Source organism: Myotis myotis, unplaced genomic scaffold (genome assembly GCF_014108235.1).
Source record: "Myotis myotis isolate mMyoMyo1 unplaced genomic scaffold, mMyoMyo1.p scaffold_m19_p_15, whole genome shotgun sequence".
In the NCBI taxonomy this organism is placed as follows: Eukaryota; Metazoa; Chordata; class Mammalia; order Chiroptera; family Vespertilionidae; genus Myotis; species Myotis myotis.
In genome coordinates, this window is record NW_023416319.1 from 43,462,135 (window position 1) to 43,476,361 (window position 14,227).

The 14,227-nt window shown below is 42.8% G+C and overlaps 1 protein-coding gene across 1 annotated transcript in view; it reads right to left on the reverse strand.

The window, feature by feature from the left end:
- Positions 1-10,006, reverse strand: part of CFAP70 (cilia and flagella associated protein 70) — a 103,417-nt gene extending 93,411 nt beyond the window's left edge. Inside the window, 4 exon segments of the mRNA XM_036337078.1 lie at positions 5,795-5,981; positions 6,940-7,042; positions 9,239-9,288; positions 9,982-10,006. Of these exon segments, the coding sequence (XP_036192971.1) occupies positions 5,795-5,981; positions 6,940-7,002 (250 nt within the window). The 5' untranslated portion in view covers positions 7,003-7,042; positions 9,239-9,288; positions 9,982-10,006.
- Positions 10,007-14,227: the final 4,221 nt, after the last annotated feature.

Here is a 14,227-nt window from a genome sequence, read left to right on the forward strand (position 1 = left end):
ACTCACCTGGAGTCCAGGAATCCCTGGAAACTCCTGCCGTAAACAATCACCCACAGATGAGAGAACCTTTGTACAGGTTCCCAATAGAGAAGTTCCAGCATACCACTGGAGCAAAAAATAAAAAATAAAAAAATAAAGGGGAGGAGAGGGAAGGGGAGGGGAAGGGAGAGTTTGCGCGCATTGGAGAAGGTAAGAGCTGCACTTTGACTTTAGCTGCATCCCCCAGCCCCAAGGCAGCACAGCTCAGAGCCAACAGAGATCTTCTTTGCCCATGATTGCTCCTATGGAGGAAAGTTAGAGTGTGTGGATGAGCACCCATTACCCCATCTGTACAGGATGCTGCCACATGGGCCAATTTCTCTCTTGTCCCATCCAGACTACTAAACATGAGCTGCATCACCCCGGGGTGGAGGTAGGGAGGGAGGAAGGAAGAATCTGGGAGAGTGGCAGATAGGATGCCTAGAGAACATTAAAGAGATATGGATCCTACAAATTATACCATGGACTCCATCAGGAAGCCCATCCACCAGCTGTGTGGGGTGCCTTGCCTTTGGATCCCAAAACTAGCCCATGGGCACCCTCATTATTCCATGTGCCACACACACACACCCTCCATGCAGTGGCTGGCTCCCTATGAGCTCCTCTTTCTGTTTTTAATATATTTGTTATTGATTTCAGAGAGGAACGGAGAGGGAGAGAGAGGGAGAAACATCAATGATGAGAGAGAATCATTGATCGGCTGCCTCCTGCTCGCCCCCTACTGGGGATGGAGCCTGCAACCCGGGCATGTGCCCTTGACTAGAATCAAACCTGGGGACCTTTAGTCCGCAGACCGATACTCTATCCACAGAACCAAACCCGCTAGGGCCCTATGAGCTCTCTTGATAGCAGCTGCAAGAGTAAGCTATGGCAGATGGTTAGTAAGCACATGTAAAAAGCTGGTCTGAATCTGGGGGCAAGGGGGAGATACCACAAACTTGAACTTTAGCACCGCTCTTTTTAGAAAACAAAAGGGGATAGCGGCTGACAACACTCAGCCTGGTGGTTTGCATTATCCAGAGAATGCATACAGCCCGGCCCGTTGTGGCTCAGTGGTTGAACATCAACCCATGAACCGGATCACAGTACAATTCCAGGTCAGGGCACATACATGGGTTCTGGGCTTGACCTGGGTTGGGGGCGTGCAGGAGGCAGCTGATCAATGACTCTCTCTCATCATTGCTGTTTCTATTTCTTTATCCTTCTCCTTTCCTCTCTCTGAAATCAATAAAAATATATTGAGAGAGAGAATCCAAACACATTTAAAAATTCTGCCACAAGAGGGTGCAAGAAGCACGCATGTCCATAGAAGGTCTGCGAAGGCCTCAGAATCCCTAGCAGGGCAAATGGAAGGTATTTCACTCTCCTAACAGCAGTAAACAATGACTGCTACTTCAAATGCAAAGACTGCAACCCAAAACTGCAAGGAATATTAAAAAAAATCAAAGAAAAATGAAGCCACAAAAGGATCACAGTAATCTTCCAGGAACTGACCCCAAACACATAGATCTGTGTATTACCCAATAAATAATTCAAAATACAAATTTTAAGGGAACTCAATGAGTTAAAGGAAAACACAGAAAGACAATTCAAAGAAACCCAGAGAAGAAAGCATGAACAAAATAAGTTTGACAAAGAGATAGAAATCATAAAAAGAACCAAACAGCCCAGCAAGCATGGCTCAATGGGTGAGCGCTGACCTATGAACCAGGAGGTCACGGTTTGATTCCAGGTCAAGACATATGCTGGTTGTGAAAGGGCGAGTCGTCTTGGGGCCTACGTGGGCCGGCAGCCGGGCCCCATGAGGCACAGCCTGATCACGCTGCTGGCAGCCTCGGGCACCAACTCCTCAGCCTACAGCGGGAGCCCGGCGCAGGCCGCCCCCCGCCCGCCGCGCCCCCCCCCCCCCCACCGGACCCGAGAGGCAGCGGCGGTGGCGGGGCGGGGCGGGGTGCGTGCCCTCGCCTGAGGAGATGGAGGAGGAGGCAATCGCCAGCGCCCCCGGGGACGAGACGGAGGATGTGGACTTCCTGTCTGGGCTGGAACCGGTCGATCTGCTGGACCCCCGGCAACCAGACGGGTCCCTGGAGCCCGGGCTCAGCTCGCCCTGGGGGGGGCTAGGACTGCGCCCTCCATCTTGCCCTGGGTCCTCCATTTTTGGGGCAGCCGCCATGTGCTCATGAGAGTACCTTCTTCCCGGAAGCCCAGGCCCCTGCTGGCCACGCCTGGGATTTCTTTAAACTAACCAATGACAATCAAGGGACATGCGGGCCATAGAGATGACCACATCCTGTGTAACAAGACCGACTCGCGCCTGGCCAATCGGTGGGGCCCACAGTCCCCTCCCCTGCCCTTACTATAAAACCCACAATCCCATCAGGCCTCGCTCTCTGCCACTGGGCTTACCGTTGCATTGGTGAGTGTGGTTGGGGAGCCGAACTAGTTCGAAATGAAGGACTCTTTGCTTTTGCATTGGACTCGCTGGCTCCCTGATGGGCTTTTTGGGAACCTTGAAATCTGGGCACAACAGTTGCAGGCTTGATCCCCAGTGGAGGGTGTGTAGGAGGCAGCTGATCAATGATTCTCTGTCATCATTGATATTTCTATCTCTCTCCCCCTCTCCCTTCCTCTCTAAAATCAATAAATATATATATATATCCTAACAGATTCTAGAGCTGGAGAGTACAATGAATAAAATGAAAAATGCAATAGACAGCACCAACAGAAGAATGAATCAAGCAGAAGAAAGAATCTGTGAGTTAAAATACAGGAACGTTGAAATTATCCAGTTAGAGAAGAACAAAGATTAAAAAATGAAAAAGAGTAAAGAAAGCCTATGTAATCATGGGATACCATCAAAAGAAATAATTTGTGAAATATTGGAGTTACAGAAGAGAGTGAGAAAGGGGAAAAACAGGTAATTTTTAAAAAAATACATTTTATTGATTTTTTACAGAAAGGAAGGGAGAGAGATAGAGAGTTAGAAACATTGATGAGAAAGAAACATCGATCAGCTGCCTCCTGCACATCTCCTACCGGGGATGTGCCCGCAATCCAGGTACATGCCCTTGACCGGAACCGAACCTGGGACCTTTCAGTCCGCAGGCAGACGCTCTATCCACTGAGCCAAACCGGTTTCGGCAAGACAGGTTATTAAAAGAAGTAATGGCTGAGAACTTTCCAAATTAGGGAAACAATTTGAATATCCCAGTTCATGAACCTCACATGTCACAAAAGAAACTCAAAAAGATCTCTCCAAGATACACCACAATAAAACTGTCAAAAATCAAAGACAAAGAGGTATCTTAAAAGTAGCTAGAGAAAAGAAGCTTGTAGAATTCTCCAGTGAAACTGTCTGGTTCTGGAGAATTCTAATTATGAATTCAATTTCCTTAATAGTTATAGGCCAACTTTATTTCATATAGGATGAGTTGTGGTTAGTGGATCTTACTTAAACCGTCTCTTTTAGCTGGTTTTTTTTGTTTTTTTTTACACAACTCCAACAGAGGAACAGGAGGGGCACTGCCTCATTACTGCCAGGTGGAGATAGAGGTTCCCCACTCAGCCTCCATACCTGAGGGGGAGAGCTCCTCTTTACTGCTGAGGGGGAATGGGAGTTCTGGTTTCTTGCTGTTCTCCACTGATACCACAGCGGTGTAGACTCATTACCACTAGTGTGTGTGTGTGTGTGTGTGTGTGTGTATATATGTAGTGTTCAGTGAAAAGTCTTGACTGACACTATGTCTCCTATGACACCATCCTGGTGGGGAATAGAGGAGCACCTTGTTACTGCCAGACTGGGCAGAAGTCTAGATTCTCCATGTGCTCTCCACTAAAGCCACATGGTGGAAGAGGGAGCTCATTACCAGAGGGCATAAAAGTCCTAGCTCCCTACTGGATCTTTTCTGACACCACCTAGCTAGGGTATTGGGGCACCTAATTTTCAGCTTTATGAGAGTGTAAGTCTAGGTTCCCCACTTAGATTGGAGGTGGATGGGACCACAGTTTCTTTCTGTGACATTTGGCTGGAGTGGAGCAGTTGCTGTCTAAAAGTTTTCTGTCTTTCTAGACTGCCCCTTTCCTGGTCTTTTGGTTAGAGACAGCAGATTTTTGTTGGGCTTTTTGGTTTGCACCATTAGGGTTTCCAGATTGCTGGCTTCTTCAGCTTCAAATCTGGGACATATAAGCAAAAAGAAAACCCAAGGACCTCCCCACTGTGTAATTTCTCAGGTCTCACCTTTCCTTCTCTCCACCTTTCAGTCTCTCCTGTTTGTTTTATATATAATGTCTAAGATTTGTAGCTGTACTTAGTGAGAGGAATAGGAAAAAGTATGTCTATTCCATCTTCTTGGAGATACAATTTCTGTTTTAAATCCTTTTGATTTCTAATGACTGCATTTAAGATTATACAGTAGTCCCCCTTATCCATGGTTTCATGTTCTATGGTTTCAGTGACCCAAGGCCAACCACAGTCTGAAAATATTAAATGAAAATTTCCAAAAACAAACAATGAGTTTTCAATTTCATACCATTCTGAATAGCATAATGAAATCTCGTGCCATCCTACTCTGTCCCACTCAAGATGTGAACCATCCCTTTGTCCAGCCTGTCCACATTGTGTATGCCACCTGCCCAATAGGCACTTATTTGCCACCTCCATAACATACCAACTATATCAGAGTATCACAGTACTTGCTTTAAGAAACCATTATTTCACATAACTTTTATTACAGTATATTGTTACAATTGCTCCATTTTAATATTAGTTATTGCTGTTAATCTCTTTCTGTGACAATTTATAAAGTGTATCATAAGTATATATGCATAGAGAAAAGCATAGTATATATAGTGTTCAGTACTATCTGAGGTTTCAGGTATCACTGGGAGTCTTGGATAAGGACAGACTACTGTATCTCAGTAAGCACTATGTCAGTTAAATCCCACAAGATTTGGTATTTACTATTGATTCTAAATGTTTTACAGTTTTTATTATTTTTTTAATTTTTCCTATGAATTATTCATAAGTGTGCCTTAATTTTTCCTAATGGATTTTTTTATCTTTTCGTTATTGATTTCTAATGTTGATGGTTGTCTTCTGATCAGAACACGTGGTCTGTATGCTACTGATAATACTGTGTAGTTAGAAATTGTAGCAGTATGAATAAGGAACCCATCCATCCATTTACTCAGTCATTCTTTCAACAAACACTTTTTTAGCTCTTTTATGTTCCAGATATTTCTAGGCAGTAGAAATTCTGAAATAAATAAGATCCAGGCCAGATTTCAAAAACTGCCTCCTCTAGCAAAGGAGGCAAATTAATAACAATATGGTGAGTATACAGAAGTATAGTGAGTATACAGAAGTATAGATAAGGTTGCCAAGTAAAATGCAAGATGCCCATTAAAATTTTTGAATTTCAGATAAACAATGAATAATTTTTTTAGTATAAGTATGTCCCAATTTTGTTTTTTTTTTAATCTGGCAACCCTAAAGACAAGAATAAAAAAGAAAAGCGCCTAACTCAGCTTAGGAGATAAGGGCTGCAAAGTTTAGTCATATAGCAATAGGTCTTTGATATAAACTCGCTAAAACTAGTAGGTCAGAACCAGAGCAGGTAGCTCTCAAAGTATACCATGTTATACCTAGATTAAAAAGGTAAGGTGTCCATCTGTCCCAACAACAGCTACTATACACCTCAGAATCTCCTCATAACATACTCATATAATTAACATTTTTACAGCCACAAAGACTTACAGAACACAGGTTTGTGGGCGAGGTCATCTAACGTGATTCCTCCTTCAGGATTGAACTCAAAACTGCAAGTGAAGTTGTATTTTGCAGTTCCTTCTGAAGAAACAGTAATTTTTGCAGAGTCTCCCAGAACTGCCTGATTAAATTCTGCACGAATAAAGGTAACTGGGGTATCTCCTTTTGAACCTTTCTGTTGACAGAAACATACTACTTTACAATTATACTCAAATAGAGAATTTTTCTACACATCTGGCAACCCATTTTACTTGTACTAAATAGCATTTTCCACGTTCCTGTATCAAGCTATATTACAAATACAAAAGAAGTAGGTAGGAAGTCATTAAACAAATCTAACTGTAGTATTTAAATGCCAACATTGTATTTAAAGCCATTATGTTGAAGTTTTAAAAAAAAATAACATTCATTATGTTTATAAAATTATATTGTAGAACATGTGGAAAAGTGAGAAAAGCACATAAAAAATAAATTACCTGTAATCTCTAATATGCAAGCACCATTAACATTTTCAAATATTTTTCTAGTGTTTTGTTGTGAATACGTATGTGTATTTCCCTGTGTGTGTGTATATATGCACACATACTTATGTATACCTTTTAAAACAATGTAGAGGACATATATTACATCCTGCTTGGAAAGAGCTTTTTTACTTAATACTGAATGAATATTTTGCCATTTCATTAGTATTATAATTTTTAGTAGTTATATCATATTGTAGTTTTATTATTTAAATTCATCAAAAGAAATTAATCATAAAGGAAACTCTGGAAGACTTCAGATCCTTTTCAGGAAAAGGGGATGAATTGCTGTCTAGGAAAACAAAAACAACTTCTTATTTTACCTGTTAGATTTAATTTTCAAATTGCCAGGCATTTTATACACACAGTAATCTGAACTGCTGATTCTGGACCATCCATGAGCAACAACGAGAAGGAAGGGCCATTGCTATGTAAAGCCAGTAGATTTGGTGGTTCAGGATGATGCAGAACTCCATTCCTTCCTGTTGTGCTCCCAACACAGCTTCCCCAACCCACAGATTTTTGACAGAGAGATCTGAGCTTGAAGACAAGTATACTTTCAAGAAGTATGAATAAACCAGGGATTTCTCAGATTTCCAAAAATAACTTTACCAGTTCATATCCACCTATCACAGTGATCTGCACAGGCTTTCCTGCTGATGCGATCTGTTCCATATCTGCACTTGATCAAAGTCCCGCTGGTCTTCTTTGGTCCCTGCAAACATAATGAATGAACCTGTCCCCTCATGTCCCGTCGCTGCATAAGTACTCACATTACTCATAACCAACACCAGGGGGAACTGAGGGAACTGCAATAGTCCAGCACTGTTTTGTGGCCTTTCCAACCTTTGTTGCTAGACAGGCAGGGCTTTAGGAAGCTGGTCACAAGGATGATTCCACTGATTAGTGCTAAAAAGATCCTTATACATGTAACTTACCCATTAAGCACAAATTATCACAAGACAGAGAGGGTAGAATGCCATCTCCCCAACTGCCATTCCCCAAATCCTCCATAGTGTTCTTTGGTAGCTTTTATTTTAATGTGCAAAACTACACTTGAAGGTTATTTAATCTCTCAGAGATAAATAGATAGATAGATAGATATAGATATATATGGAAAGAAGCAGACACATCGAATGGTTAGTCCACTGGAAAAAGTCCTGACATATGTCTTATTTAGTCAAAGATGTTTTCTAATTATTTTACAACACCGAGGACACCATTTCAAAAATAAACTGGATATCTGTGTTCTTTTTTAAGGTCATGTTTTCTGACTCAATTCAAAGTAGAACTTAATGCAATTCAAACGTTTACTTAGGATATACTATGCCAGGGGTCCTCAAACTTTTTAAACAGGGGGCCAGTTCACTGTCCCTCAGACCGTTGGAGGGCCGGACTATAGTTAAAAAAAAAACAAAACTATGAACAAATTCCTATGCACACTGCACATATCTTATTTTGAAGTAAAAAAACAAAACGGGAACAAATACAAAATTTGTATTTGCATGTGGCCCGCGGGCCGTAGTTTGAGGACCCCTCTCTAAGCTAATTGTGTCTAGTACTGGTGGTACAAAATAATGAGATACCTTCTTGCTGCCCCCAGACTTTAAAATTATTCTGCCTCTTCACAGCTCCGCCTTCATTTTCCCATTCACCTAAAAGTCTCATATCACTTGTTCAACACCATGTCTCCAGGCCTAAGTGGCCCTGACAACCTAGCACGGCTTACATTTGAAATGACCTTTTGCATTCATTTTCTTCTTTCCTTTTTGCCGGGAGCCGGTCCATCCTTGCTGTTTCAAAGGACCTGGCATATATGGCATACTGTTCTTAATATGTTTGCTCACCTTCTTGGCACTATGTGTTTTAACCAAGGTCTCCTCCTCTCTGAAAAAGGTTGTTTCCCCAGGTAGGGATTTTCCCCTGAAGTTAGGGAGGGAACAAAACCTCTTAACTAAGTGCCAGGCGGGTAATTAATCACTTTTAACTATGAACAATCATGCTTAAACTACATAATCTTTACTCCCTGGAATGGAGATAAGAAACGCCCTAACCTTTGTAATTGAGATTGATAGGATTGAATCAACTGGTATAAATACAGATGTAACAAGACAGAACTTAGAACTCAGAACTTAGAACACAGAACTTAGAAGACAGAACCTACACACAGAACTTAGAACACAGAACCTACTCAGAACCTAGAGACAGAAGAACTTCGCTGGAGAGAACATGGCAAAAGATCCTGGACTGAACCTGACTACAGAAATTGGCAAGAGAAACTGACTAGAACCTGGTGACTGAACCTGGCTGGAGAACCTAGCGAGGGAACATGGCTACAGAACCTGGCTGGAGAACCTGGAGAACCTAGCAAGAGAACATGGACACAGAACCTGGCTGGAGATCCTAAGCAGAACCTCTCTGGAGATCCAGACCAGAACTTGGCTGGAGATCCTGGCTAGGCTGCTGATCAACTGAACACTGTCTCCATGTCATTCCTTCTTCGCCGACTCCGTCCACGCCTTTGGGGACCCCTGGACCTGCTGGGGTTGGACCCCAGCAAAGATTATGTAGCTTAAGCATGATTGTTCGTAGTTAAAGTGATTAATTACCCACCTGGCACTTAGTTAAGAGGTTTTATTCCCTCCCTAACTTCAGGGGAAAATCCCTACCTGGGGAAACAACCTTTCTCAGAGACCTTGGTTAAAACACATAGTGCCAAGAAGGTGAGCAAACATATTAAGAACAGTATGCCATATATGCCAGGTCCCTTGAAACAGCAAGCATGGACCGGCTCCCGGCACCTTTTCAAGAGCACCACATGAACTAGGTCTTTACTAGCCTGACCCTGGACAAATGCCTAATTTCTCTGAGCCTCAGTTTCACCTTCTGTAAAATGGATAAAATTTCTGACCTGTTTCGCCTTTGTCGTGAATAGCCACTGTAATAGTAAACGTGTTTAACCTATGAAGCAAAGCACAAATGGCATTATTAATATTCACTGCTTTTCTGAATGCTCAGCTACCCCCTTCAGGACAAGTAGTCGCCCTAGCTGGTGTGGTTCAGTGGACAGAGCCTCCGCCTGCGGACTGAGGGGTGTCCCGGTTGGATTCCGGTCAAGGGCATGTACCTCGGTGGTAGGCTCAATCCCTGGCCCTGGTCAGGGCGTGTAGGGGAGGCAACCAATCGCTGTGTCTCTCTCACATCAATGTTTCTCTCTGTGTGTGTATCTCCCCCCTCCTTCCCGCTCTCTGTAAAAATCAATGAAAAAATATCCTTGGGTGAGGATTAACAAAAAATAAAAAACAAGTAATCTGTCATTCATATTCACAGCCTCTCAGGGCCTGGCACCACGCCTGTTCTGCAAGAGGCATTAGCGGCATATTATTGAGTAATGAATGCAAGAATACGGCTCATTACAAGTAATGGTCAGGGCCGTCAGGCGGGGACTCCTAGCGCCCACACCCGGCTGGGCTTGGCGGGGCGTCGCTTTAGCGGGGTCGGTGGCGTTTGGGTGCGTTTAGGGGGTGCAGCCGCGCAGGGATGTGCTTCAGCTCAGCCACTGCTGAGAGCGGAGACTGCGGTAACGGGGTGCGGCCGCGGGGCAGGGTGGGAAGCCCGGGAAGAAGGAGTTTTCTGAGGAGACATCTGTCTTACCTGCGACAGCCACAGCTGTGTTTTCGCAACTATAGCAACCAATTACCTCTCGCGAGAACTTAGTTTCTGCAGTTACCAGACGTTTTCCCAAGACTCGCGATAACGTGTGTGGGCAGAACCGGCCGGGTGGGAATGTGAGTTTCTGCGCCTGCGCGCCGGAACGCGTGCTGATTGGCCCCCGCAGTCCTGTCTCCGCCGCGGAACTTCACCTCGGCCAAAGTTAGGGTTCGGTGCAAGGTTTTCCGCCTTTTAATTTTGCTTTCTCAGCCCTTGTCTTTCACTACCCCTACGTAAATAGAAGGGGTGGGAAAGGAAATTTATGTAAAGATAAAACCTTTATTAAATGTTTGTGAAAACAGGTCCTTTAAATCTTTCTCCGTGAAAAACGCAGATAAGACAGTATTTTCAAAGCGAGCCTGACTCTCAGAGTGCACAACGCTGCTTCTAGTGCTTAGTATTTATACGATACACAGCCTTGAAGTACATGATGTTATGAAAGATTTCAATACAGTTCAAGTGTAACATTAGAGTTGAAATAGCAAAACACAATAGCAAACACCTGGGGAGAACCCAAATGCCATCAGCAGAAGAGTGGATGAAGGAGAAACACATATTCACAAAATAGCATCTTACAAAGCAGTCACAGCACGGAGGAACCTTAGCAGGATACATCCATTAAAATGTTGCAGTCTTAACAGCCAGCTGGAAGGGGCTCCACAGGCCAAATCTGAGCATCAGAATAAGCAGTGATAAGAGCGAATGACAATCCATTAAGTAAAATAAGAATACACAAGTTCACATTGATCTAAATACATGGAAAGGACAGCTCTAACCGTAGGATGCCACTCAGTAATGAAGAGGAGATGGTGGAAATAGAGAATTTCCATTTGGCACCCACTATACAGGTGTTAATGATTCAGGCAGAAATCTTCAATGGTTGATGGGAGGAGGTTTGATGCGGGATAGGATAGTAGCATGATTTTTGAAATACTAATCAATCACAAAGGGGAAAACTAGATAGTTGAAGAAACCAACATGATCAGGTTATCAAGGTTAACATCACCAATGTTGGGAGGAGTCTGATGAGACTCACAGAGAAAAGGCAGAGAGCATCATCTTTTGGTTTTCCTGCCACGAGGGACCCAAATTTGGAGGCCATGCTATAGAACAGTGATGGCGAACCTTTTGAGCTCAGCGTGTCAGCATTTTGAAAAACCCTAACTTAACTCTGGTGCCGTGTCACATATACAAATTTTTTGATATTTGCAACCATAGTAAAACAAAGATTTATATTTTTGATATTTATTTTATATTTAAGTGCCATTTAACAAGAAAAATCAACCAAAAAAATGAGTTCGCGTGTCACCACTGACATGTGTGTCATAGGTTCGCCATCACTGCTATAGAAAGTAAGGCCTGTACTCTTTAACACTGTCAAGGATATGAAAGACTTGGAACTGCTCCAGACTAAAGGAGTCTCAAAATACATGACAACTAAATGCAATATGTATTCTCCTAGAGCTTTTTGGGTGAGAAATGAAAAGGGACATTGCTGGGACGGTGGGGGAAATGTGAATGGGCTTCGTGGACTGGATGGTAGTGTTGTGCCAATATTGATTTCCTGATGTGGAAGGTCATTGACTGTCATGTAGGAGAGTGACCCTGTTTTGGGGGGGAATACACATGGGAGTGATTAGGAGTGACAGGACGCCATGTCTGCTGTGGGCTCTGTTAACCCTCCAAAGGTCCAGAGAAAGGCTAACAACAAGAGTTATGCACACGTACACGTACAAAGTGAGCAATAAACCAGTAAAATGTTAACTACTTCAAAACATGGGTGAATAGGGACATGGGAGTTCTTTATACTGTTTTGGGCACTTTTCTATACATTTGAAATTACTTTAAAACAAAATTTTAAACGATGCATACCACTCTGTGATAAGTGAATTCTAAAATTAATATGGAGATGCAAGGGACCCAAAATAGCCAACACAATCTTGAAAAAGAACATAGTTGGAAGACACACACGTCCCAATTTCTAACTTATTATAAAGCTCCTGTTATCAAGTAATCTAGTACAGAAATCAAGGTCTAAGGATAAAAATATAAATGGAATCAAACGGAGAGTTCAGAAATAAACCTTTATATTTATGGTTGATTTTTGGCATAATGGTGTCAAGACAATTCAATGGGGAAAGAATAGTCTTTTCAATAATGCTGGAACAACTGGATATAGAAATGCAAAAGAAAGAAGATAACACCTACCTCATACCACGTATAAATATTAACTAAAATGTCAACGACTTCAATATAAGAACCAAAACTATAAAAGTTTTGAAAAAAACATAAGGGTAAATCATCCTGAGCTTACATTAGGCAATGGTTTCTTAGACATAACCCCCAAAAATACAAGTAACAAAAAAAAGAGAGAAAAATTGTACTTCGTCAAAATTTTAAAGTTCTGTGTATCAAAGGACACAATTGAGAAAGTTAAGACAACCCACAGAATGGGAGAAAATATTTGTAAATCCAAATTGTGTGTGCACGTGTGTGTATGTATACAGGGTGGGGCAAAAGTAGGTTTACAGTTGTGACTACATTAAAGTTTATTTTTGTATTATTAATTATTGTACTATTTTCCAAATGAAAACTGTAAACCTACTTTTGCCCAACCTGTATATAATTTTTAATATTTTTAAAATCGATTTCAGAGAGGAAGAAAGAGGGAGAAAGGGATCGAAACATCAATGACAATCATTGATCTGCTGCCTCCTGCATGCCCCCTACTGGGGATCAAGCCCGAAACCTGGGCATGTGTTCTGACTGGGAATCAAACAGGTAACCTCCTGGTGCCTGGGTCAGTGCTCAACCACCGAGCCACACAGGCCAGGCGTATATGATTTTTTGTATGTTAATTTGCATCATAAAAAAGCATTCTAGATAGGAGATCCCCTCTCTGAGAAGCCAGTTCTTACAGATGGCAAAGGGCCCAGCCAGGAGCATGTCTTTGATATGCAAACTAGCCAATCCAGAGCTACAACTCCAGTATCTGGCTCTGCACCCCAAGAAGCTATCATTTCTCTACCTTAATCACCCCAGGGCCAGTTACCAGGCAACTGAAGGCCACCCACATTTATTCAAACTAGCCAACCCTAATCTGCTTGCCTCGCCTTCCCTCGCCTTTCCCTCAGACACCCCAATAAAGGCCATTCCTAAGTACTCCCCCAGGCTCCTGACCACCCTGGCATCTTTCCCATGTGACCCTGTGTGTGCAGTGCCTCCCGTCTCTAGGATATTTGAGTATAATAAATTGTTTTTCTGAGCCTCTATTGTGTTTCCTTTTGTGGCTGCACCTGTCAGTAAACCAAAATTAATTTTAGACTGTAATAAAGAAAAGCATTTGAGCAAAAGGAGTTGCCGCGTGGAGACAGATTCAAGTAACAACCTAAATTGCGCTCCACCAAGACAAAGGGGTGGGCCACCTTTTATAGCAAAAGCTCCCGCCCAGGTTCTGAATTAGGTCAGTTTTTTGCACATGAGGTATCCAAATTGTACAGTTCTGATTGGAGGGCAGGTCTCGGTCCATTGGTAGAAAAATGAAACCAGGGTTTCCCTGCAGTGGTTGACACAGGCAAGTCATAGTGTGGGAAGCCAAGAGTTCAGTCTGAGGTTCTTCCTGGTATACAGAGCAGGGGAGACGCTCCTGACAAAAAACTCTTACCAGTGGTTCTCAACCTTCTGGCCCTTTAAATACAGTTCCTCATGTTGTGACCCAACCATAAAATTATTTCCGTTGCTACTTCATAACTGTAATGTTGCTGTTATGAATCGTAAATATCTGATATGCAGGATGGTCTTAGGCGACCCCTGTGAAAGGGTCGGTCGACCCCTAAAGGGGTCGCGACCCACAGGTTGAGAACCGCTGCCTTAGACTCTTACTATGCATAAAATTCGGGCCTTCAGTTTAAAGCAGGTTAGTAAAAAACTAGGAAAATTCCCTGGCAAGTGGAATGGGGAAACTGAGACAGTTAAACATCCGAGCAGTTAACAGCCAGCTAATAAATCACAAGACCCCGTCCACCCTAACCAAGTGTTACTGGAAAGGGACCAGGACCAAGGCAGGTCTGCCCTGGCACAACCTGTGATGTGTGGGTTCTTGACTTCACGCAGGGAAGATTTCATGAAATGAGTCCAGGTAGTTTTGAGAGTACGTTTATTAAAGCTGGGGGCAGTGAAACAAAGCAAG